Raw genomic sequence first — 27142 nt, forward strand, 5'->3', positions numbered from 1 at the left:
TTCCGTTTTAGAAAATATTTACTATGATCCAGGGAGAGAGTGCTAGGTATGTTTTAACTATATTATTTAATACTAAGAGGAAAATGGCAAAATAAGTATTATTAGAGCTTTGTTAAATTCTTGTACAGTTTTAAAATGCGAAGTCTTCACCTTTTAAATTTTCATGACTCAGATATTAAAGAAACTGATCAATTGCAGCAATTTTTTCTACAATTATAGATTTTAATTCTGCTAGCCATAGCACTTTTTAATATAATTTATGATATTTTAATTGTGTCATAAACCCAAATAGGAGCATATCATATTAGGTTGGTGCAAAAGTAATTGAGGATTTGGACCATGAATTTTAAATCATAACTAGGCTCAAACACATCTTTTTTAATCAAAATAGGAACCATTACCATCAACACATTTTTGCCAATGAGAAATAAGTTTGTTTATTCCTATAGCTTAAAAATCCATGCTTTGGGATTTGACGAACTCTTTGAAAGCATTTTCTGCATCCTGCTCATTGTGGAAGCATTTTCCCTGCAAAAAGTTGTCAAGATGCTTGAAGAAGTGGTAGTCAGTTGGTGAGAGGTCAGGTGAATATAGCGGATGAGGCAAAGCTTCATAGCCCAATTCATTCAACTTTTGAAGCATTGTTTGTCCACATGGGGTCAGGCCTTGTCGTGGAGAAGAATTGGACCCTTTCTGTTGACCAATGCCAGCTGCAGGCATTGCAGTTTTTGGTGCATTTCATCAATTTGCTGAGCATACTTCTCAGATGTAATGGTTTTGCTGGGATTCAGAAAGCTGTAGTGGATCAGACCAGCAGCAGACCACCAAACAGTGACCATGACCTTTTTTTGGTGCAAGTTTGGCTTTGGGAAGTGCTTTGGAGCTGCTTCTTGGTCCAGCCACTGAGCTGGTCGTGGCCAGTTGTCATATACACTCCACTTTTCATCACACATCACAATCTGATCGAGAAATAGTTTGTCGTTGTTGCGCACAAGAAGAGAAGACGACACTTCAAAACGATGATTTTTTTGATTTTCAATCAGCTCATGAGGCACCCAATTATCGAGCTTTTCCACTTTTCCAATTTGCTTCAAATGCTGAACAACTGTAGAATGGGTGATGTTGAGTTCTTTGGCAACTTCTCATGTAAGTTGTAAGAGGATCAGCTTCGATGATTGCTCTCAGTTGGTTGTTATCAACTTCGTATGTCCAGCCACTGCATTTCCTCATCATCAAGGCTCTGGTCTCCTTTGCAAAATTTTTTGAACCAACACTGCACTGGATCAAATGTGTTGTTGATGTTGCGAGTTGTCTCCACTGCTTTAGAATCCATTTTGAACTCGAATAAGAAAATCGCTCGAATTTGCTTTTTGTCTAGCATCATTTCCATAGTATAAAATAAACATAAAATAAACAGCAAGTAATAAGTTGTTGGCAAAAAAACATAAAGTGAGAAATGTGCATTAAAATGATGTATAACATAACCACATTTATTTAAGAATGTATTCCAATATCAAATGGCAAATGTCAAAAATGCTAAAACTGCAATTACTTTTGTGCCAACCTAATATTAAAATTATAAAATATAGTTCTAAGTTTAAATTCAATGTTTTATTGCTGTTTATATATTTATTGTATCTGTAGCTGCAGTTTAAACTTTTGGACATTTTAAATATGTACAAAGTGCTATTTAATTTTTGGTATCTATATCAATGCCATCTTGTTTATTTGATAGAACTCATGGCAGAGTGGCTAGGTATTTATCTGGTATAATTCCAATAAAAGTGCAGTAGATGATTAGGAGCAGATTATTTTGTTAACTCTTGCATTGTGAAAATTAGCTAGAATTCAAGTTTAAAAATTCAGATATTTAAATACAATTTTTTCTTTTTGTATTTTACCCTTTATAGAAATGACCCTAGAAAATAAAATGACATTGACTCCAAATGTCTTATGATTAGAGTTTTGAAGTTCTACTTAATTATTAAAATTTTAAACTTCACAATAATGAACTGAAATGGTGCAAAAGCAGAAACATTAATAATAGAAGTTCTCTTAGGACTTTTGGTAGCTAGATTATTTTGGCAAGGATTCCAAGATTGCTGTTGAATTCAGTGCTAGGAATAAAAATCTGATTCCATTATGATTTTATTTGGGCTTATCAAAACTTGATTGAGGTTGTGGTTAAATTGATGATAGTAGGAACTAAGATACAGTTTTCTACTATCAATTTACTGTAGTACTTGATTCTCATTTTAGAATTGCAGATCCTTAATACATACTACTGGTTATTTTGTAGTTGATGATAGTTAATATACAATTTAAAAAGGTTTTGAGCACTGTTGCTTTTCTGATTAGCATTTTTCAGAACTGAATTTTAAAATGCAGTTCTAAAACAAATGACTAGCAAATCAATGTTGTGAACTTAAATTTTTTTAATTGACAGAGTATGTGTAAGAACGGGGTCTGAGTACCCAAGAAAATGGGATGCATTTTTGTGAACCATAAATAAAATTGTTATCCTATGACTTGTTTAAACAGATGTTATGGCACAGAGAAGAGGACATTCAACTTGAGTTAGATTTAGTAACTTTGTAACTGTGTTCAAATTGTGCTGCTTGAACCTCAGTATCCTCTTCTATAAAAATGAGGATAATGTGTATCTCAGAGTGATTGCGAGAATTAAGTAAATGAATGGGTAGAAATGCTCTTAGTTTCCCAGTTAGTACATGTTAAATAAATGTGTTATATTTCAAAAGTGTTAACTATATTTGAGTGTCCAAGAACAAATCATTCTAGTCTTTTATTTAGCTATTAAGCTATTTAATGATTATACTTTTATACTTTTTTTTTTTTTTTTGGAGACACAGTCTCGCTCTGTTGCCCAGGCTAGAGTGAGTCGTGCCATGGCATCAGCCTAGCTCACAGCAACCTCAAACTCCTGGGCTTAAGCAATCCTTCTTCCTCAGCCTCCCAAGTAGCTGGGACTACAGGCATGTGCCTCCATGCCTGGCTAATTTTTTCTATATATATTTTTAGTTGGCCAGATAATTTCTTTCTATTTTTAGTAGAGACGGGGTCTTGCTCTTGCTCAGGCTGGTATCGAACTCGTGAGCTCAAACAATCCACCTGCCTTGGCCTTCCAGAGTGCTAGGATTACAGGCGTGAGCCACCACGCCCAGCCCCATACTTTTATTTAATAGAATAAAAATATGGCAAAATAAAGAAATAGTAACTAAAAGAGGAGTACTTAACCTAAACAACTATAGAATATTATTTATGTGATGTTGGCTTAATCTCTCTTTGCCTCAGTTACTTTATATTTAAAACGGTAATAATAGGAGTACTTATTCCATAGGTTATTATAAGGATTCAATGAAATAATACATGTAAAGCACTTAGAATAGTGCCTGGCATTCTAAGTGATATATCTAAGCGATAAGTTGTTTTTCTTATTGCTTTTGCTATCTTTCTAGTATAGAAAGCCTCTCAGCCTTCCTTTAAATACATTTTTACAAAGTGAAACAATAACAAAAAGATATTAAATTACATATTTCATTCTTTATCTTGACTTTTCAAGAGAACAGAGATGGAGTCAGATAAAAGAATACAATAAAAAGATATCGTAAAATTAACTGAATTCAAACACTTAACCATTTTTTTACAAATAAATTTTTTTTTTTTTTTTTACTAATTCTTGCTGATCTAGACATAAATACCCTGACATGGTAAAACCTCTCTTTATAATAGTAAATTTATGTCTATGAACTCAATTTCTTATGGGAGATCATTTTCTTAGTAGTAATGAGTTAAATTCTTAGAGTAAGCTTTAGGATTTAGAAATTGATTGTGTAAGCAATAATGCAATAACAGAACTGTGAAGTTTTTAAAAAAAGTTATATGGATCCTTAAATGCCTTAATTCTAGCTTCTTTGGCAAAGTGTTCACCTTATTGAGGATCTTATCTATATATTTTATGTCATGCTTCATTTTAAAGAAGTTTTAAACTTTTCCTACTATAGTTCAAATTAACATTAAGGAATGTACTAAAATTCAACTGTCTGCATTTTCACCATGCCTCTTTGAAGGAAAGTAGGTTTCATGTTAACTTTCATTAACCTAAGCCTTAATAATAGCTTCTAAAGATGGTGCCATATGTCAGTGCTTCATGTGATCTTTTTCTTTTTTTGTTACGGTTTTTTACCAAGACATTTGTATCTTTGATTTAAATCATTTCAAAAATTCTTTCTATGGTGTAACTTTAGGATAGATATCAGAAGATAAGTCATCAGAAAAATTTAATAGTGAGTCATAACATTCACCTTGAGATAAACAGAAGGTTTAAGATACTCACTTTCTCCAGAAAGCCCCTCTCTTACCCAGTCAAGAGTCTGATTCTTTCTTCCATGCAGACCCAGTTTCTCAGTGTATCTTTTTTGGTAATAAAATTCAAAAAATATTTTTCTTTTTTTTTTTTGTTTTTGAGACAGAGTCTCACTTTGTTGCCTGGGCTAGAGTGAGTGCCGTGGCGTCAGCCTAGCTCACAGCAACCTCAAACTCCTGGGCTTAAGCAATCCTACTGCCTCAGCCTCCCGAGTAGCTGGGACTACAGGCATGCACCACCATGCCCGGCTAATTTTTTTCTGTATATATTTTTAGTTGGCCAGATAATTTCTTTCTAGTTTTAGTAGAGACGGAGTCTTGCTCTTGCTCAGGCTGGTCTCAAACTCCTGACCTCGAGCGATCCACCCACCTCAGCCTCCCAGAGTGCTAGGATTACAGGCGTGGGCCACCGCGCCCCGGCCAAAAAATATTTTTCTTAACATGATGTCAGTAGTTAGCTAGGCTTCTGTTTTTAAGCGGCATTTTAAAGTCTACTTGTTTTTGAAGGATACTAACAGAAAGAATTGTAGTGTTAACAGGGTTATTGATGCTTTGGTAGGTGATTGAATATAGACTTTCTCATTCCAGCTGTGATTTTTCTAAGACCTCTGTATCAATAATCTTGGAGGCTAACATCTCAGAAAAATGATTCTAAAGATAACACTGGAAGTACTTTCACATTCAAGCAGCCTGATATATTATAAATAATGATGAACTGAAAAATCAAAATACCTGGCTTCTGGTCCAAAGTTTTTACTTACTAGTCATGTGATTTGGGATACCTCTCTGAGTTTTTCATCTCTGTTTTAAATTAAAAGTCCTTTTAGCAGGCTTGTGGTGAGATGTTAGTAAAATTAAAAGTTATAAAGCACATTGTAAAGTTTTCTTTTTAACATTATTAAAAGATGGTGGAAATATTACTTATAGTTAATGACACTTTCATTAGCTAATTCAGATAGAAACCGCTAATTAGTATAGAAATGACACAAAACTTGTTAAAGGAAGATTGAGTGCTAACAATCCACAGCATTTCACCTGTTCTGAGAATCTGTTGCTTTATTTGCTGCTTAAGGATTCTGATTTGTTTGGAATAGGAAGTATTCAATTAATTTTTACTGTTCCAGTTGTATATGTATCAACTGTTCCGAAGTTTAGCCTATATCCATTCCTTTGGAATCTGCCATCGGGATATTAAACCACAGAACCTCTTGCTGGATCCTGATACAGCTGTCTTAAAACTCTGTGACTTTGGAAGGTAAGTTAGCTCTCTTCCCCCCTCTCCTGCTTCTTCCTTCCTTTCTCCCCCAACCCCCATCCTCTTTTAAATATATTTTACAATGTCAATCTAAACATTGTAATCCTTACTCAGAGAGTATAAACTAGTGAGCTCCTTGTGAGGGTAGTTTTGTTAATTTCTGTCAGAATTATAAATGTGTTTATTCTTTCATCTAACAATTTAACTTATAGGAATTATTTCCTTAGAAATATACATTTACAAAAATAGTGTATATACGGGAATTTTTAGCATTGTTTATAGATATCCATTAGTAGGAAAATGACCAAATAAATTATGGTACATACTCGTATAATGTAATATACATGCATCCATGAAAAGAATGAGGCCACTCTTTATGAACTGAAAAGGAATGATCTCTAGGAAATATTAAATGAAAAAAAGCGAGGTCAAAACTATGTGTTTAGGATGCTGCCTTTTATGTGTTAAAAATATACAGAGTGTGATCATATGTATACAGATGTATAAATGGTTTCTGTCTGGAATGGCACATAATAATCCTATGACATTGTCCCTGGGAAGAGAAACTTTGGGAATATAGTGTAGTTGGGAAACTTACTTTTATTGATTATACTTTAATATTGTTTGAATTTATATTATGTGTATATACTTCTTTTGGTGAGAACTAGTCTTTAAAAAATATTGTATGTTACTGTGTATCCTTTTAACTTCAAAGTTAACCCCAACTAGCAGTGTTTTCTTCCATTTGCACTATAATTTAATATGTTGTTCTCCCTTTTTTTCTGCAAATTCCAGCAAACTTTATACTTTTTAAAACTCATTCCTTAGTAACACCCTGTGAGGTTGTAGTTTGTAGGAAAACTTTATCCTATTTCCTTAGTTTTCAGTATCTTGTGCCTCTCTAATTTCACCTTTCAGCATGTAGTCAAGCCTATATTCCCATGTAACTCAGGCAGTTACCCTACTTCCTCTCTGATGTAATCACCTAGAGGAATCTCTTTCCTCTCAATCCCTAAGACATCTCTGCATAGCTTGGATTCTCTTCATTTTAATTTTTTTCATCGTTACTACAAACTCTTACTTTTAAACTTAGCTCTGTAAATTACATATTGACCCACACTTGCCAAAATCTGTCTTCCTACCTCTTTATAATGGTTTTACATCAACCCACAGTTGAAATTTTGGATTTAACGAAGGTTATATTTTCCACAAGCTTCTCTTGAGAGAGCTCCTTACAAAAATAAGCAAATCTATTCTATCATGAATTAATTCTTCTTAGTAATACATTATGTCCTCTTTCAGACCATTCTCATTTTACTGTTTCCTAATTTCAGGCACCTGTCACAGGATCCAACTCACTTTGCAGGCCATGACTCTGTCCCCTGATCTTTAAGAAAAAGGGTGAAAGATATTTAATCAAAACTATTTGATGCTTGAAACAAGCACTACTACTTGTTATCTGTAGGAAACACTACCCAAATCAGATGAGTTTTATTGTTATGGGGTGCCTTCCCCACTGAGAGTGACTGACTGGTCGGGCCTGTAAAAAGACTGTGAGACACCAAGGTTAGTAGAGTTTCTGTTCTCACCATAGTGTCAAAACACTGTTAGTACGGCCCATTCTCTTGGGACATAAAATAGCTTTGTTATAATAAATTTGGAACAAGGATTTTACTAGTTTGATAACAGTTCAGTGAACTGTTTTTGCAAACTCTTCTGATAACAAAGCTGCCTTTTTTGTTTTTAACAAAAGTAGTTTGGGCAAGTAGAGTTTGGGAGACACTTTGGATTATTAAGTACCAGGTTGGTGGTAACTTGAACAAAACAGTTTTTACCCTCTTATTAGTAATTCTTTATTGAATGAAATAAGACCTGGAAGTAGCTAAAGGACTAGTTGGGCTTCCTAAGGACCAAGGCTATATGTGACTACTATATTGGGCAGAAGTTACAGCCAGTCTTATTTGTAAGAGAAAGAAGGTAGCTAGCTCCATCAATTAGTGAAAAAACCTACAGGTTACAAAGCTTCCAATATTAACATTTTGTCTTATAGTGAATTTTCTAACTGTATAATTGGACTCTATCTTGTTACTAAAAAAAAAAAGTCCTTTAAAAGATAGAAAGGTCTCATCAATTATGCTAAAAACTGTCTTAATTTTCATGCAGCGTAAAAAGAGGGATTAATGTTTATTAATTTATGAAATGGTTGTTGTGTGTCAGTACTTGGGGAGAGGTTTAAAAAATGACGATGAACAAAAACAAGTTAAGTGTTATCATTGACTCATAAATGGAAGGAAAGAAAGCCCAGATTTTGAAATCCTTATGACTGCTTTCATCTATCCTTACCCTGCTTTTCCTGTATCTTTATCTCAACATTTTGTTACCTTTTTTTTTGGCACTTACTTTTCTACTGTTTTGATTTTGTTATATGTATTTATTTCCTACATTTATCTTTGTTGTTATTGTATGTCACATTGGTTAGCTTCTACAGCACTTTATTTTATTGTTGTCTCCAGGTTATCTTGAGAGACATATCAGAAGAAATTAATTGTAATTTATTTTCATGTTTAAAATATATGCTGCAAAGTAAAGGAAAATTGAAATAAGAAAATGTATAATTAAACTTACCATAGCAGAGTTAGAATTTATATGCTCTGAATCATTTCTGTCCTAAAGTTGAAGGCCTATCTTTTTGCAGCTTATTAGGTAATGAATGTTTAGACAGTTAATAAATTTACCAAATGTGGAAAAATAGAACAGATTGGATCTGTAAGCCTTGAGATATTCACCCTGAGTCAGAAGTCAAATTGTAACAGTAGCCAATTTCTCACCTCTTTTAAAGAAACACATTGAGTGAGGGATACTCATTCTTATGTTATCAATTAGCATGTTTTTTGATGCGAGGAGGTACTTCTTTTCTGATCTTTCTTTTTTGTATTTTAGAGGTGGAATTTGGGGAACAGGATCAGAAGAAATTCAACATTTATCTTTTTGTGATTTTTTTTTTAATCCCTTTTTCCTTAGGTAACAGTTGACAGATGCTTTCTTTAAAAATTACTGTTCATTTTTGGAGAGTGATGTGATAAAATGGTACATTTCTTTTGTCAGAGATAGTTATGGTTCATATTTTCTTTTTGTATATTATATGATTGGAATGATATGAATATTAGATCAACATTTGATATTGTGAATAATAGTAGTCTAGGTTCTTTTAAGGTTTAGATTTAAAGAATTTCTGCCTTTTATTTTTTTCTATTAGTGCAAAGCAGCTGGTCCGAGGAGAACCCAATGTTTCCTATATCTGTTCTCGGTACTATAGGGCACCAGAGTTGATCTTTGGAGCCACTGATTATACCTCTAGTATAGGTAAGTACTGAATCTGAATATAATGCATTTTTTTTTTTTTTTTTTGTTAACAAATTGAAGGTTTGTGGCAACCCTGTGTTGAGCAAGTCTATTGGCAACATTTTTCAACATGTACTCCCTTTGTGTCTCTGTGTAACATTTTGGTAATTCTTATACTATTTCAAACCTTTTCATTATTATTATCTGCTGTGGTGATCTGTGATCAGTGAGCTTTGATGTTACTATTGTAATTGTTTTGGGATGCCATGAACCATGCCCATATAAGACAGTGAACTTAATCAGTGTTGTGTGTGTTCTGATTGCTCCGCTGACTGACCATTCCTCCATTGCTCTCCTTGTTCTTGGTCTACCTTATTACCTGAGACACAACAATATTAAAATTAGGCCACTTAATAACCCTGCAGTGGCCTCTAAGTGTTCAAGTGAAAGGAAGAGTTCCATGTCTCTCATTTTAAACCAAAAGCTAAAAATGATTAACCTTAGTGAGGAAGGAATGTCCAAAGCCAACTACCAAACAGCCAGGTTGTGACTACAAAGGAAAAGTTCTTGTAGGAAATTAAAAGTGCTATTCCAGTGAACACCCAAATGATAAGAAAGCAAAACAGCCTTATGGCTGATATGGAGAAAGTTTTAGTGGTCTGAATATAAGATCCTACCAGGCACAACATTCTCTTAAGCCAAATCCTAATCTAGAGCACAGGTCTAAAACTTTTCAATTCTGTGAAGGCTGAGAGAGGTGAGAAAGCAGCAGAAGAAAAGTCTGAAGCTAACAGAGGTTTGTTGATGAGATTTAAGGAAAGAAGCCATCTTTATGACAGAAAAGTGCAAGGTGAACAGCAAATGCTGATGCAGAAGCTGCAGCAAATCCAGAAGATCCAGCTAAATTCAGATATAGTGGCTCATGCCTGTAATCCCATCACTTTGGGAGGCCGAAGCAGGAGGATCACTTTAACCCAGGAGTGTGAGACTAGCCTGGGCAACATAGCGAGACTTTTTCTCTACAAAAAATAAAAAGAATTAGCTGGGCATGGTGGCAAGTGCTTGCAGTCCCAGCTGCTCAGGAGGCTGAGACAGAGGGATTGCTTGAACCCAGGAATTCAAAGTTACAGTGAGCTATGATCATGCCACTGCACTTCAGCCTGGGTGACAGAGTGAGACCCTGTCTCTTTAAAAAAAGAAGAAGAAGAAGAAGATTTAGCTAAAATAATTGAAGTTGGCTACACTAAATGACATTTTCATGGTAGGTGAAATAGCTTTCTATTAGGAGAAGATGTCTAAGACTTTCATAGCTAGAGATGCAACTGGTAATTTTAAGTTGAAGCCAGTGCTCATTTACCGTTCTGAAAGTCCTATAGCTTTGAAAAATTATGCTAAATCTACTCTGCCTGTCTTCTATAAATGGAAAAATAAAGCCTGGATGGCAGTACATCTGTTTATACCATGATTTACTAAATATTTTAAGTCCACTGCCGAGACCTACTGGTCAGAAAAAGAGATTTTTTTCAAAATATTACTGCTCATCTACAGTATACCTAGTCACCCAAGAGTTCTGATGGTTCTGATGGAGATGTAAAAGGAGATTAATTTTTTTTGTGCTAACACAATATCCATTCTTGAGCCTATGGATCAAGGGGTAATTTTGACCTTCAAGTCTTACTATTTAAGAAACACAGTCATAAGGCTATAGCTGCCATAGGTAGTGATTCTTCTGACGAATCAGGACAAAATCGATTGAAAACCATCTGGAAAGGATTCACCATTCTAGATGCCATTAAGAATGTTTGTGACTCACGGGAGGAGGTCAGAACTTGACGTGAACATGAGCTTGGAAGAAGTGGATTACAACTCTCATGGGTTGAAAGGTTCAAGACATCAGTGGAGGAAGTCACTGCAGATGTGGTAGAAATAGCAAGAAAACTAGAATTAAAAGTGAAGCCTCTGGGGGGGGGCAAAAAAAAATGAAGTCTCAAGTGACTGAATTGCTGCAATCTTACGATCAAATTTGAGGAGCTGTTTCTTTTATTTTATTTATTTTTTTTTTTGAGACAGAGTGTCACTTTCTTGCCCGGGCTAGAGTGAGTGCCGTGGCATCAGCCTAGCTCACAGCAACCTCAAACTCCTGGGCTTAAGCGATCCTACTGCCTCAGCCTCCCTAGTAGCTGGGACTACAGGCATGAGCCACCATGCCCGGCTAATTTTTTTTTTTGTATATATATTTTTTAGTTGGCCAGATAATTTCTTTCTATTTTTAGTAGAGACGGGGTCTCACTCTTGCTCAGGCTGGTCTCGAACTCCTGACCTTGAGCGATCCACCCGCCTCGGCCTCCCAGAGCTAGGATTACAGGCGTGAGCCACCGCGCCCGGCCTCTTTTATTTTTTATTTTTTATTTTAGCATATTACAGGGGTACAAATGTTTAGGTTACATATATTGCGTTTGCCCCACCCGAGTCAGAGCTTCAAGCATGTCCATCCCCCAGATGGGGCACACTGCACCCATTAGGTGTGAATGTACCCATCCTCTCCTCTCCCTCACACCTCCCCAACACCTGATGAATGTTACTACTATATGTGCACATAAGTGTTGATCAGTTAATACCATTTTGATGGTAAGTACCTGTGGTGCGTGTTTTTCCATTCTTGTGATACTTCACTTAGCAGAATGGGTTCCAACTCTATCCAAGATAATACAAGAGGTGCTAGATCACCATTGTTTTTTGTGGCTGAGTAGAACTCCATGGTATACATATACCACATTTATTAATCTACTCATGTATTGATGGGCACTTCAATTGTTTCCACATCTTTCAGTTGTGAATTGTGCTACTATAAACATTCTAGTGCAGATGTCCTTTTTATAGAATGTCTTTTTTTCCTTTGAGTAGATGCCCAGTTATGGGATTGCTGGATCAAATGGTAATTCTGCTTGTATCTCTTTGAGGTATCTCCCTATTAACTTTCCACAGAGGATGTACTAGTTTGCAGTCCCACCAGCAGTGTATGAGTGTTCCTGTCTCTCCGCATCCACGCCAACATTTATTGGTTTGGACTTTTTGATAAAGGCCATTCTCACTGGAGTTAAGTGATATCTCATTGTGGTTTTGATTTGCATTTCCCTGATGATTAGAGATGTTGAGCATTTTTTCATATGTTTGTAGGCCAGTAACCTATCTTTAAAAAGTTTCTGTTCATGTCCTTTGCCCACTTTTTGATGGGGTGGTTTGATTTTTTTCTTGCTTATTTTCTTGAGTTCTGTATAGATTCTAGTTATCGGCCCTTTATCGGATATGTAGTCTACTGAGGTGTGTGTGCCTTCAGGGGCAGATCAGAGTTGGTCCTAGCTGCAGTGTGCTGAAGGGGCAACCATCCTCCCATGGGAGGGCCACGCTCCCAGCTCAGGCTGTGATCCCGGGCAGGAAACCTCCTGGCTTGCGTCACAGTCAGGGGAGATCCACTGGCTTGAGGTCCTGCCTGCCAGCAGAGGCCCAGGAGAAACAGTGGAATAGGGGAGGGTGGAAAGGAGCAAGGCCTGCTGCAGACTGCAGGTCTCAGACAGCCCCACCTCCACACGCAGACATTTGGCTGAGTGGAGCCATTTTAGCCCCTCCCTGGCAGTTTTGCCCAGAAGCAGAGAACAGACCCCTTTGACCCCTGCTAATAGCATTTGTGGAGCTTGAATAGTTGTTTTTTATAGATGAACAAAGAAAGTGATTTCTTGAGATGAAAACTACTCCTGGTGAAGATGCTGTGAACATTGTTGAAATGACAGCAAAGAGTTTAAAATGTTATGTAATCTTTGTTGATCAAGTAGCAAGCAGGGTTTGAGAGGATCAATTCCAGTTTGGAAAGGTCTACCATGGGTAAAACACTATCAAACAGCATCTTATGCTACAGAGAAATCTTTTCTGAAAGGAAGAGTCAATCGATGCAACTTGCATTGTATTATATTGGTTGTATTATTTGAAGAAATTACCACAGCCACCCCAACCTTCAGCAACCACCTCCTTAATGAGTCAGCAGCCATCAACATTGAGGCAAGACCCTCTACCAGCAAAAAGATTATGACTTGCTGAAGGCTCAGATGATTGTTGACATTTTTAGCACTAAAGTATTTTTTAGTTAATGTGTGTACTTTATTTTTTTAGACATAATGCTACTGCACACTGAGTAGACTGTAGTATAGCATAAACATGTTTTAAATATGCACTGGTAAACGAAAAAATTTGTGTGACTCACTTTATTGCGATATTCACCTCATTGCAGTGGTCTGGAACCAAACCTGCAACATCTCTGAGGTATGCCTGTATAGAATTTTTCAAATTTTACCTTTTAGAATGTAAGATATACTAACTATTCTTTTTAGTTTTTGCACTGTTAGAAAGCATTATAAAGCTAATACATTTATGTTTACTGTAAGGTTTCAGATGAATCCTGAGTACACTTTTTTTTTTTACTTTCTTATTTAAAATCCTCCTGAAATACTTCTGAGTTGGAGTATTTGTTAATTAATAATGTTATTTCATTAAATTAATGAAAGGATAGGATGGCTATATTGTTGACACTTTTACAATATAATACTTCAATTAATTATTTAGCTTCAAATCAGCCTTAATCATTAGTAGTTGTGCTAAACCTATTGATTCTATAGAAGTCTTCACCCAAGGTGTTCAGTGATAGAAGGAATTGAATAGAAACAATTAGTTTTAATCTTCATTGACCTTCTCTCCTACTCCCATCTTAGCCCTCTAGCTAGGAGTGAACAGAGAATGCACGATCAGCTGGCCATGAATAGGAAGATGAGAAACAATGAGCAACCTTAGTCTAGGTGTGCAGGTGGAGGCCAGAAATTTACTCTTATATATTGTTTCTGAAGAGAATTCCCTAGTCCAAAAACAGAAACAAAAGCATGTAAATAACAAACAAACCAAAAAAGCCCCATAGTAACAGAAAACTTGAAAGAAACAAAACAGAATAGAATGGGGCAGTTTTTGCCTTTTTGATACAAGTAGAAATTTTCTGAAATAAGCAGACACCATAAACAGAAATACATTGCCGTTTTTATTTTACCAAAGGGCAAAATGCCAAAGTGCATTTTGGTTTGTGTCAAGGGGCTAGCAGTTTTACACACCATTTCTTTTGTACCATCAGTGCAAATTTCAACCCAGTGAAAAAGGTATATTCTTTTGAAAATAGTTTTACCCTCCAGGGCCTCTGAAAATGTGTAGAGTACCCAGGGCTCCGTAGACCACAGTTTGAGACCTGCTATACTATGGGATAGAGAGTATAATAACGTGTATGTAGTGTTCAAAGTCTCATCAAGGTTATGATATGTGGCATATGTTAATGGACAAATAAGAAATAGTACAAAGAATATTTTGCTTGTAGTCAACCTGTGTTTGAATTGCATGTACTCCTTGCATAAAGTGGAGATTACTAACAGTTCTGTGTATCTCTGTGAGTGACTATAGGATTAAATAAAATGTTAATAAAAGAACTATAGAAATGTAAAATGGTATTCTTTTTGTGGTATTTGTTAACTCTTCCCCAAGGGCAAATTTCAGCCCTTTGTCTTGGGGATGTCATTGGATTTTCCAGCTGCTTTGTATTTTATTCAAATACATCATAATGATTATCTATATACAAGGTACTGGGATGAGTTGTGCCAGAGTCACCTAAAATAAGGGCAGTTTGATTTTTTTTTTAAAGAATCATAACTATATCATCTAACATGTTAAGGAATGTTTAAATTAACTGAGGTCTTTTAAGCCCTAACAAGCCTAAATTTTGCTGCCTTTTTTAGAGATAGTATACTTGCCTCTTATTGCTATGTAAGATTTGTAAATGGACCAGAAACAGATTTGTAAGTATACTAATAGGTATGTTTTTGAAATGTTTTTAACAAAAATGTTTGAAATGAAAAAGTATATCGTTCTGACTAGATTGAATATAACCAGAGCTAAAGCTGATGGCTCCGATTATATTGTCTTACTGAGAAATGGCAGAATGAGAACAAAAGACTTCTTTAGAACAAGGAATTGAGCTTACATGCCCTTGAAGATACTGTTATACTGTGATAATGAGACAGTTTCCAAGACAGTGGCGTGTCTCGATTGGGAATTGAGAATGGGTTCCAGGCCTAGCTCTGCTATTCAGTAGCTTTACCTTGGACAAGTATTTAACTTTGTCATGCATGAATTTCCTTATCTGTGAAGTAAGTATGTTAAACTATATGGTCTTGAAAAATCACCTTACCATGAATTATAGTTGAGTATGAAATAGAATGCTATTTTGGCTTAAACCCTAAATAACTAAAATTCAATAGGCCATAGCTAGCTTTTTTTTAGTCTAGCCTTTTTTTCTAGCCTTCTATTTAGTGGAAGTTTTATTCTATTTGGAGAACGTCATCCATTTGTGCTGTGAATTAACAACAGATTTTGGTATCTTCCAGAAAGAGAATGATAAATACCTTGTTTTTAGTAATTTGACTGATTTAACATGAATTAAGAACCACTACTATAGTTGTCACCTGTATCATTTTCTGTGATAACTACTAGGCAGCAGTATTCCTTGGTGTTTTGCTTTTTGTTTTCCATATTTGTAGCTGAATGCTGCCTATGAAAGTATTTCTCATTGTTTTTTTTTTAATGAAGATATAATTACTCCCTTGCAATTTTTTCAACCTTGTCTTCTAGGAGGAATTATTCTTTATTATAGAGCAAAGAACTGAGTGTATATTACTTTCTATCTAATTAGCTAGGTAAAGGGATATTTTTAAACTTACATCAAAATAAAGCATTTATATGAATAAAGAGATACATCCTTTCCAGTTAACTATAAGAGTTAATGTTGGCTTTGAGTAAAGATGCCCTGGCACATTTTCATATTTACTTCATTTAGCAGTTTCCTAACGTATCTAGTAGGACTTTCTTGGCCTGCTTTTGCAAAATAGGTGTCTTGGTTATCATCACTTGGAACTGGACAAAATCAACTTGAGTTTCTTAAATGAATACTGTGTCATTTTTCTAGGTCAATAAAAAGTAGTCACTGGAGCAGTGATTTCCAGTCCCTCTTGATAATACATCTCACTATATCAGACCTCTTAAATTATTTGTTATTTCCATGATACTCACTATTCTTCCCCTTCCCTACTAGTAAATAGCAAAGCACAGCAATGGTTTATGTTCATCTCCCTAAAGCATTTAAGTGTTGGTAAATACAAAACCTAGGAATCTCAGAAATTTGGAAACTGAAAAGCAGCCTTTCTTTGCAAAAGTCTTAATAGTGGACTTTAAATAGAGTGACCATATAATATATCTTGCAATGTAGTAATAGTTTTGAGAGAGAAAGAGGGTGCTATTAATACTTATCCCAGGGGAATAGATATAAACCAGGACTATCCTGGGCAAGCTAGGATGTATGCTTTAAATTATTTTTAAAGTTTATTAATTAAATTTATTTATTAAGTTATTTAAATGTGTTAAATTATTGTTAAATATTTTCCCTCAGGATTGAGATTTCCAGTTTGATTTCAAAGTGAATTATTTTATAGTTTATGAAATAAAATATATTCCTCTATATTTGCCATTCCTTTGCATTTAAAAATTATCATACATCTAAGCACATTTTTCTGTTACTCGACTTACAACACAAAAGTCTGCCATTTAAAATCTTAAAATTTTTCCTCAGAATTTGCATTAGCTTAAATCCCAGTGTCCATAGGAGATTGAATCCTTGCTGCTTCTCTGTAAGCACCTACTAATATGCAGAGATTGTTGCTTTGACTTATTTTTAAGTATTATAAATAGTCATGCCATAGCTTTGGTACTGTAATCCTGTCTTGTTATTTGAAGACTTGAATATCTGATGTTTGATAATAATAGACTTTACCCCTTATTTTAGAGTATTTCTATTGCCCTTGTTTTCTCTTTAGTAAGTTTAACATTTAATTTAAAAATGCATTAGGGGAGTTTTACGATTTTTTTCTCTGTTATGCATTCTTTTCCTTGTGATATTTACTCTTTGATAAAAGTAAAATTAGAAAATTTATACAAATATTTTTCATTCAAACAACAAAGTATTAATAAGCCTCTGTTTTGTTTTCTCTTCAGATGTATGGTCTGCTGGCTGTGTGTTGGCTGAGCTGTTGCTAGGACAACCAATATTTCCAGGGGACAGTGGGGTGGATCAATTGGTGGAAATAATCAAGGTGAGAAGGCTGAATAAATTTCTGAACCGGAAGAAATTTTGGTGCTATTTTAATAACGTGTATCACATGTGCGTGGGCACACATACGTGCGCGCATTCACACACAAGAAACTTAAAAAAATAAGGGAAGTGTGACTCAAGGTTACATAGCAAGTTCAGCTAGAGCCAGGTATAAGAGCTCACCCAGCCTTTTGGTTCCTAGTTGAGTTACTCTTCTGTTTGACCATAGAAAAGCTATTTTGTATACACACAATGCAAGAAAGGGATGTATTTTAAAAGTACTTGAAAGCAAAGTTAGAGTATTTAAGCTCACTAAAATGTATGTAAGCTGAATAAAAGCAGAAGATATATCTGTTTTTGCTCACCATATACTTTTTTCTCCCAGTACTCTGTGGAACACATAAGGTATATTTGTATTTATTTAATATTTATAAAATGAAACAATGAGTTTTGGCTTATGAGTTTATTTTGGGCCTATCAATGCCTTTATTAACAACAACAGATTTAAAATATTACTTAGAATTAATATTTTCTTTTAGGAACAGTAGAGCTGAGATTTTAATTGAGTTTTTTAATGTAATTTTTAAAACTTTTAGTATTTGAGATCTTAAAGAGAAGCCACACTTTTTGTTGTTTTGTTAGAAAATCTGTTCTCTAAGGATTTTAGATTGGTTTATTCTGAGATTTCAGTTTGGCCAAAGCAGTAACACCTATTGGCTTTTGGCCTTTATTTGTGATTCCCCAAATTTTTCATAGAATTATAAAATTGAAAATCTCTTTAGAGGTCATGTAGTTCGATCCTCCATCCAATGAAAAAGCCTTTTGGTTTTACTCCGACAGATTGTTTTCCAGTGTTTTCTTGAACACTTCCAGCATCAGATTGCCAGAATGCAGCCCATTCTGTATTTGGACAGTTTGAATTTAGTTTTTGTTATACTAAGCCATAGCTCCTCAGTACCTTCCACCATTTGAACACATGACTATGATCAAGTTATTTCAAAATCCTTACACTTCATTCCATAAAGATGAGCTAAATGTCTATTTAGCTCATTAGTATCATATGGGTATTTTTTTTGTTTGTTTAATCAAAGGTGATTTTCCTAGGTGTCAATGTGTGCAAGTGTGGTTGAAAAGACCAGTGTGTGTTCGGTGGTCTTCCTTACTATCAATACAATTTCTTACGATTTGCAGCTGAGATCACTATGGTATTTGAAGTCTTTTTTTGGGAACCATCTTTTAGTTTCAGACTGAACCTTTAACCTTGTTAACAGAACCACTTTCTTCGTGATTTTTTTACTAAGTTATAAGTTTGAATAGTTTGCTCTCTTTGTTTCCTAAAATCTTGTGCACTCCTCATTATTTAAATTAATGGTCTAACACGGAGATTGGCAAACATTTTTCTGTAAAGAGTTAGATAAAATATTTTAGGTTTTGTGGGCCAAAAGGCAGAGGATGTCATATGGTGCTTCAATAACAAAAGAGAAAACACATTTTCACATATTTTTTATTGATGAAATTCGAAATACAATAATTGAGTACAGTTTTTTTCTAATACAGGCCTACTGATCAGAAGAATGGAGTTCCCTTTTGGGGAGTTCAAAATTAGTATTCCCTATCATCAAATTGATCACAAATCTGTAAAAAAAAAAATCAATTCTTAGCTCATAGGCCATACAAAAACAGAGAGTAGGCGATAGTTTCCTGACCTCTGCTCTTGTACAACCATTCAGCATGTCTTCTATTCCCAAGCTTTTACGGATGAATTCACCATACAGTAGCTCTCTGGGTATATTGCTATTCTATTTGCTGTGTATATTTAGCTCATTAGTATTATATCATTTCTTTATTATGTTTTAGAATTTTGTAATTTTTTTGGTCATTCATTTTAATTCATACATGAATGATACAAGTAAAATTGCTCAGGAAACTACACGAACATCTGTGATAAGTCCATATCTCATGCCTGCCACAATATCTTATAAATTTTTAAGACTAGAGCTTTTTTGTACTACTTTTTGTCAGTCCTTGTAATTCCATTTCCTGGTAATATTGGTTTCTGCTACCTACTCAATAGATTGTGGTAGAGACAGTTTGTTATTGATAGTTCATTTTCATTTAGGCTTATATTTGTTGCAAATTGGTCCGTGATTAATATGCAGTAGTAGGCTAACTCTGAAACAAAACATTCTTGTCATTTATGGATCTTGTCATATCATATTTATACTTAAGGAATATAGTTATCACCTTACTGTATTTCTAAGATCACTATCTATAAGATGTTTTGATGATAATATAAAATAAGGGAATCAGAAGTGTTTCCAAGCATCACAGGGCACTTTGAAATATCTAGTTTCTAGGTCCCTTTTACATTCTTGAGCATGGCTGCCCAGGATAGATGGAATACCAGTACTAGTTTACTACTCATTTATTTACCCAATCTTACACATTGCATGGATGTTAATAGACATTGTGTTTTGTATGAGAGAGAGAGAGAGAGAGTGTGTGTGTGTGTGTGTGTGTGTGTGTGTATGTGTTTAGTATAGCTCTAAATTTTATTACATGGAGGTTAATAGACATTTTATTTTGTGTGAGTGTCTGTTGTTTGTGTTTAGTATAGCTCTACATCTTATTGCATGGAGGTTAATAAACATTATAGGAGCTTCTTTTGTGTCTGTTTCATGTAGCTATCTTGAATATATAGGAAATCTTACTGAAATAAAAATGCACAACAAATGCTGATGTAACTGTTCCAGTTTTCCTAGTCTAAGTTGGAAAAGAGAAGCTGAATATATTCATTTTCTGAGTTTAATGTTATTAAGACATTTTATATCTTAAATATTTTCATGTACTGCTAATCAGGGCTTCAAGAATAGATTTAAGTTTTTCATAAAGGTTGTCTCGTAGATACCCAATTCTGTTCTCAAGTTTTTAAAAGTAATAGTCATGAGCCCTTAGTCCTTATGTTAACTAGGGAATCCATGTTAAACTATTCTTTTCTACTCTCTTTCCATTTTCTCCCTTGAAAGCCTCATGGGTATTCCTCCGTAGCGTCTGGGGATAGCTGATCCTCAGTAAAAAAAAAAAAAAAAAGATCCCCTTCTCTCAGAATTTGAGTTAAAGCAAAAATGAAATTGCATAATTATATAGTAAGCTTCATGAAATTTTTAATGCGTTAGACTTGCCTCACTATTTTATAAACTTTCTGAACAAGGACTTTGTTTTATTGTTGCTTTAATATCTAAGGGCACCAAAATAATTTTCAGTAAAGGTTTGACTTGAGTTAAGCTACTAGACCATTATCCATTCCTGAATTTGGAATGACCTGGAAATTAATAAGAAAAGTTAGTGTGGTTGTTGTATATGTTGTTAGATTTTTTTTACCTCAGAAGTCCATGCCAATAATTTACAGCATGAGTAACACAGTTTTATATGTTGAGCTAATTTTATCTTATTCTAGCTAACATTTTTAATCTCCCTCTGTATCTTCTAATAAGAAGGCTTTTGCAAAATATTTAGATAAAATTCAAACACATTATCTTCAGAATAAGTTAAAAATGTAAGACACAATAGAATGGAAAGTCATGAAAGATCATTTCTAAGCATGAAATCACTTTCTGAGGTTAATTTCATATACTGGATTATCTGATCATCCTTTCATTAGGCCAGTTGACCTCTGAATATCAAAAAATGCTTGGATTTTCCCAGAATTTTTAAAAAGAGAAATTCTATTAGGGGCTTCTCAGATAATAAGATTTTTTTCCTTAAATGCTGCCGTATGGTATGCTAGTCATAGTAACCTTAAAAAATATCTGATGTTGTCCCACATACATGGTGAAAAATAAAACATTTTCGGAAAACCTGTATCAGAAATTTTTCAATCATATATTCATGCATATAACATTGTCCTTTGGCACCTCTGTAATCAGTCATAGCAGTGGGGTTATTTAGAAAAGAGCATTCTCTGAAGGCTTGCATAATACTGGTGAAGGTAATATTTTTTAAATAACTTTTTAAAATAATTATATATGCTATAATTTTATATTCTCAATGAAGAAGACTAAGAAAGTACACACAGACACACAAATAGAATGATAAAAACATGATTTCAGTGGGTATGGAGTAAAAAAACAATGATAAAAACAATCATTTCTGGCACATCATGAAAAATACTTCTGTAAATATTTTGATATACTATACTTTTTCTTTAAATAAATGTTCCTTCTTAATGTTTTACAGGCTTTTTTTAAACTAAATTAATTTTGGATATTTCCCATATTAAGCAGTATATTTTTAAATGACTATATAGATCCCATTATGTGATTATTTGCTGAATTACATAATTGATTCTGAAAATTATATCATTAAGGTAAAATGATATATTTATTGCCTTTGAAAAGAAGTTTACATGATACACTGGCTTCTCAAAGTTTGATCATTAATTTCTTCTATAAATGACAAGTATCCCCCGAATTCCCCAAGTGGACTGAAGTTGAAGCAATCTAGGAACTTTTAGACCTAGGAATACTGTAGATTTTACTAATATTTCCCGCTCTCCAAATTATAAAACATAAATTTTATGTAAGGGAAGGTGAGCTTTAGTCCAAAGTTCAATTTCTGGATTAAAATATCACAAAACTAAAAATTTGTAAAGAAACTAATCATTTTGTAGAATTTTAAGATTTTAAATGTATTAACATTCCTAGAGATACAGTTTAATACCATAAATATCTAAATGTGCTGTAGTAATAATCTGACCATTGCTTTTTTATTTGAGACAGAGTCTCACTCTGTTGCCTGGGCTAGAGTGAGTGCCGTGGTGTCAGCCTTGCTCACAGCAACCTCAAACTCCTGGGCTCAAGCGATCCTCCTGCCTCAGCTTCCCAAGTAGCTGGGACTACAGGCATGAGACACGGCTAATTTTTTCTATATATATTTTTAGCTGTTCAAATCATTTCTTTCTATTTTTAGTAGAGACGGGGGTCTCGCTCTTTGCTCAGGCTGGTCTCGAACTCCTGAGCTCAAATGATCCGCCTGCCTCGCCTCCCATAGTGCTGGGATTACAGGCGTGAGCCACCGCACCTGGCCTGACCATTGCTTTTTAATGGAAGAGTTTTAGGGCAGAATTAGTCAAAACCCCACCTCTTAATGATAGAATTTCAGTGTAACTTCCATAGTTTTAGTAATTGGCCTTTTAGATTTGGGTATATCTCTTCTCGAAAAGCCTGACATTAAACATATTGATACTTACATTATTTGTAATAAGATTTTTATAAGGCAATTAAAGTTTCTTAATTTCTTTCGTAAAACAACTTTACTAAACTATTGTTTAGTTTTAGCAGTAATCCATCAATTTAGGTATCATTCTAGCTAGCACTTACACGGTTAGTAAGAGCTAGTAAAATCTTTAACAGAAACTTTACATAAGAAATTTGAAGGTAGGTCACAATGAGATTCAAAGAATCTTTTGATATGTTATTACAGCCAAGCAGATGGACTTCATTTCTTATGGTGCCTATCAGTAGGAAAAGAGTTAGAAGGACCTCCACATTTTCAACAATGGAGAGTGGAATTAGGGGAGGGCAAAAGGAGAGAATGTTTTTTGCTTTTTACTGTTCTGTGATTTTGATGTCTTTTAAGCAATCATATCTTTCTGCAATCACAGGAACTGTGAAAAACCAGATGTTTTCAATTGTTTTATAACAGAATCTTTTGTTAGTAAACAAATAAAAGCAGTTCTGTAGAAGTTAAGAGAGCTACATTTTCTTACGAATGTTTATCTGAATAATTGTTTTCCTAGTCTTTAACTGATAGTCGATTGTGGTGTAATTTAGACAAAGAGATCAGATTCCTGATTCCTCAGAATTCTATATTTTAAAATATTATGAAATTACCGCTAATCATAAAAGCTGCCGCTCAGTGAGAACTTACTTTGTGCCAGACACTGGGGTTAAGCACTTTACATTCATTACACATTTAATCCTTATATTAACTCAAAGAAGTAAGCATTATTATTATTACTACTACTGTACTATTACTACTGCTAACAAAATAGTCCCCCCATCCATAGTTTTGCTTTCTATGGTTTCAGTTATTCATGGTCAATCACAGTTCAAAAGTATTAAATGAAAAATTCTATTAATAAGGAATTCACAAATTTTAAATTGCATGCTGTTCTGAGTAGCGTGATGAAATCTCGTACTCTTCTGCTCTATGCCACCTGAGATGTGAATCCTCCCTTTGTCCAGTGTTTCTGCTGTATATGCTGTCCACCCATTAGTCATCAGCATCATCTGCTTCTAACATCCAGCCATCGACACTGTCATAGCTAAATGATCCAGGATCATTCAAAGCAGACTATTCTCCTTCTTGCATATTGTTTGGTCAGTAATAGCCTAATGCTATGTCACAATGCCTATGTTATTCACCTCACTTCATCATGTAGACTTTTTATCATCTCACATCATCACAAGAAGGATAATTAGAGTACAATAAAATATTTTGAAAGAGAGAAAGACCACATTCACATAACTTTTATTAAAGTATATTATTATAACTGTTCTATTTTATTATTAGCTATTGTTAATCTCTTACTGTGCCTAATTTTTATATTAAACTTTATCAGAGGTACATATATGTAAGAAAAAACTTACAGTATATGTAGGGTTCAATACTGTCAGTGGTTTTAGGCATCTACTGGGGGTCTTGGAACATATTCTCTGCAGATAAGGGGTGACTACTATATTACCATAACTAAAAGGGGTATGATGGTGGATAAACCCTGTGAGATTCATCTTCAACTCAGTTGGTATCTTTTATTCATGGAACTTTTGGAGCTTTGGAGAAAACAGTATGATCCTTAAATGTCATCTTGATATCTGGAACTCATTGAGTCATATTTATCATTTACATGTCTAGTATAAAAGTTTATGACCACCAATTAAAGGAAGCAACCCCTAAATCTTATTGTAATGCATATACCAAATCAGTTTGAGATATCTTTAGACTAGTTGAATTTTGCTTCAACTAAAGCAAAGTTATAATGGTTGACTCCTTTGCTTTCAAATACAGTCTTCAACTTACCATGGTTCGACTTAACAAAAGCAATATGCATTCAGTAGAAATTGTATTTCAAGTACCCATACAACCATTCCTTTTTTCACTTCAGTGCATTATTCAATAACTTATGTAAGATATTTAATACTTTTTTATAAAATAAGCTTTGTGATTGATGATTTTGCCCAATGTACATGTTCTGAACACATTTAAGGCTAGGCTAAGATAAGTTGTTTGATAGGTTAGGTATATTAAATGCATTTTTGACTTATAATATTTTCAACTTACTATAGGTTTACTTGACATAACCCCATCATAAATCAAGGATCATCTGTACAGTTAACTTTATTTTCACCATCTGTGTTTAGCAAACATTTTAGATTTTCAGTTATCTCCATACTATAGTTTGTTCAGGACCTATGTGTATATGCTCTTGCATTTCCTAGCTTACCACTTTCACTGTCAAACAATCTTTAAGACAAATCTAAGACAGTAAATCAGTTTAATAAGTATAAAATACTTTTTTGGTAAGTTTTTGATGGATCCATATGATATATCTTTGCAAACATGCATTTGGAGTTTAATCATGTATTATCTAGTGACATTTCTTCTACTATTATATTGTAGATCTCTTATGTTGTTAACAGACTGCAGGGACCACTTATTAAACTTATCTCATTTTTCCACTCCACAGAACATAAAGGTACACCCCATTACATAGTATGGTACAGGTTTTTACTTATAATATACATTGTTTATAATATATAAACAAAATACTTGTTGATTGTGTTGGTTGGTGCTTGATTTGTTCTTGTATTTTTTAAATTTTTCCATGTTTATTACCAAGTAGAGCAGCAGCTCTTAATAGTTTTTGAATCATGGACCACTTTGAAAAATCTATTAATAGCAATACACACTTTCCCAGAGAAAAATGCATAAATGCCAAGATTTTGCATACCATTTTAGGTGATTCTTGTTCTTTCCATAGCTCATCCAAGAACTCTAGGTTATATATCCTTATGCTAGTACAAAGAACTGTGGTTATAATTTATAACTGCCTGCAGGAATTAGGTATCACACACACAATATAATATCAACATTTTTAAAATAAGAGAATGGGTAAAGGAGGCATTAAAAGAATTATGTTAATGTAATGACTGCTCAACCACATTTTTACCTTAATATATTTTCCGTAGACCAAAAAAAAAACCATCAGTTTTAACTTACTACTATGAAATTTTATTGAGCCAACAGTAACTTACTCATACTTGGTTAGGTCTCTATATACTTAAAAGGTATACATGCCCAGGAATGGAAATGTAATTTCCTGGCAATGTGGCTCAGTTTAGCTTTTGACTTAGAGATAATGGCATCCATTTGAAATCATTCCTTTCCCCAAAATACACAGTGTAAAGTTATTTACTAAGTTGCCAGTATAAGTTTATTTATGCAAAGAAACTCTTTTTCCACACAAAATGAGGTTTTATGACATTGTCACCTCAAAACTGATTTATTGATAGTTGAATTTTCGGATCTGAGTCAAAAGACCATCCATAACTCTTTCAGAGCTGTAATACCCTTTATTTGTCAACTGCAGATTCTTCTGCAGAGTTGCATTTTGTGTTCTTTTGTGTATTTAATTAATTCTAAGGCCTCAGTTTAATACACTTTTTCCTTAAGAGTAATCTATAAAATATGTAAAGTGGCAGGTGAGAGGGTAGGATAGGGCAGAAATGTGTCAGGTTGGCAACATTCATATACTAGACCCTGATTTCAGGACCTATCTTTTACTAAGGAATCCCTGCTTCCTTTTCACAAGAAAAGGTTAAAATTTTTTGAAAGTGATGATTCTTAATAGTTGGGTAGTAGAAAATATATGTAAGGAAACACAGCAATCTTGTAGAAAAGGACATTTTAGGCCAAACACAGTAGCTCGTGACTGTAATCCTAGCACTTTGGGAGGCCAAGGCAGGAGGATCGCTTGAGACCAGGAGTTCACGATCAGTCTCAGCAACATAGTGATACCCTATCTCTACAAAAAAAACAAAAAAAATTGTTTTTAAATTAGCCAGGCATGGTAGTGCATACCTATGGTCCCAGCTACTCCGGGGGCTAAGACAAGAGGCTCACTTGAACCCAGGAGTTTAAGGTTCAGGGGCTATGATGATGCCACTGCACTCTAGCCCAGGCAACAGAGTGAGACCTTGTCTCAAAAAAAGTAGAGGAAACTTTTAATTTTTAAAAGTGCATTAGATGCTAGTTCATATTATAAAGCAAAATTTTTATTGTTTTGTTGATACATAGGATAGAAGGAAAATGTGAAGGAAATCTTGGTTTGTAGTGCTACAAAGAACTAGTATCAGTGATTCTCAAAGAAAGCAAGAATTGTGATGTGTGTGCAGATTCTTACCTGTCTAAAGGAGTATCATATTTTTAAAGTTTGGGAAATTATAGTGTTTGGGATTTTTTTTAGCCCAAGAGATTCACATACCCCTCTTTCTTTTAGTCCTTCCTTGAGCATAACATTTTGGCTGAGATTTATTTAGAAAGAAAGGTCTTTTGACTTCTTTGAATATGTATTGGCCAATAATGAATTTTTGACCTTATGTTCAGTGGTTTACACAATTAAAACAATAGTCACTTTTTGTGGGGAGGGAGGTGACTTGTTTCCAAGTATAAAAGTTTATTCAAGAAGAAAAGAATGAAGGCCAGAACAATCTTGAAAAAGTCTTGCAAAACTTATTACACAGCTGCAGTAATCAAGACAATATCCTACAGGCATGAATGTAGCAATATAGATCATATAGAACAGAATTGAGAATTCAGAAATAAACCTTTACATATATGGTCAACTGATTGTTAACAAAGATTTCAAGACAATTCAA

At 34.2% G+C, this 27142-nt stretch overlaps 1 protein-coding gene across 2 annotated transcripts in view; it reads left to right on the plus strand.

The window, feature by feature from the left end:
* GSK3B (glycogen synthase kinase 3 beta) overlaps positions 1–27142 on the plus strand; it is a 187530-nt gene that overhangs the window by 94572 nt on the left and 65816 nt on the right. For both annotated transcript variants that reach the window (XM_045540187.1, XM_045540188.1), the window contains exons 5-7: positions 5508–5638; positions 8895–9001; positions 17108–17205. In XM_045540187.1, the coding sequence (XP_045396143.1) occupies positions 5508–5638; positions 8895–9001; positions 17108–17205 (336 nt within the window). The remainder of the gene's footprint in view (positions 1–5507; positions 5639–8894; positions 9002–17107; positions 17206–27142) is intronic.

This window comes from Lemur catta, chromosome 1 (assembly GCF_020740605.2).
Source record: "Lemur catta isolate mLemCat1 chromosome 1, mLemCat1.pri, whole genome shotgun sequence".
Lineage (NCBI taxonomy): Eukaryota > Metazoa > Chordata > Mammalia > Primates > Lemuridae > Lemur > Lemur catta.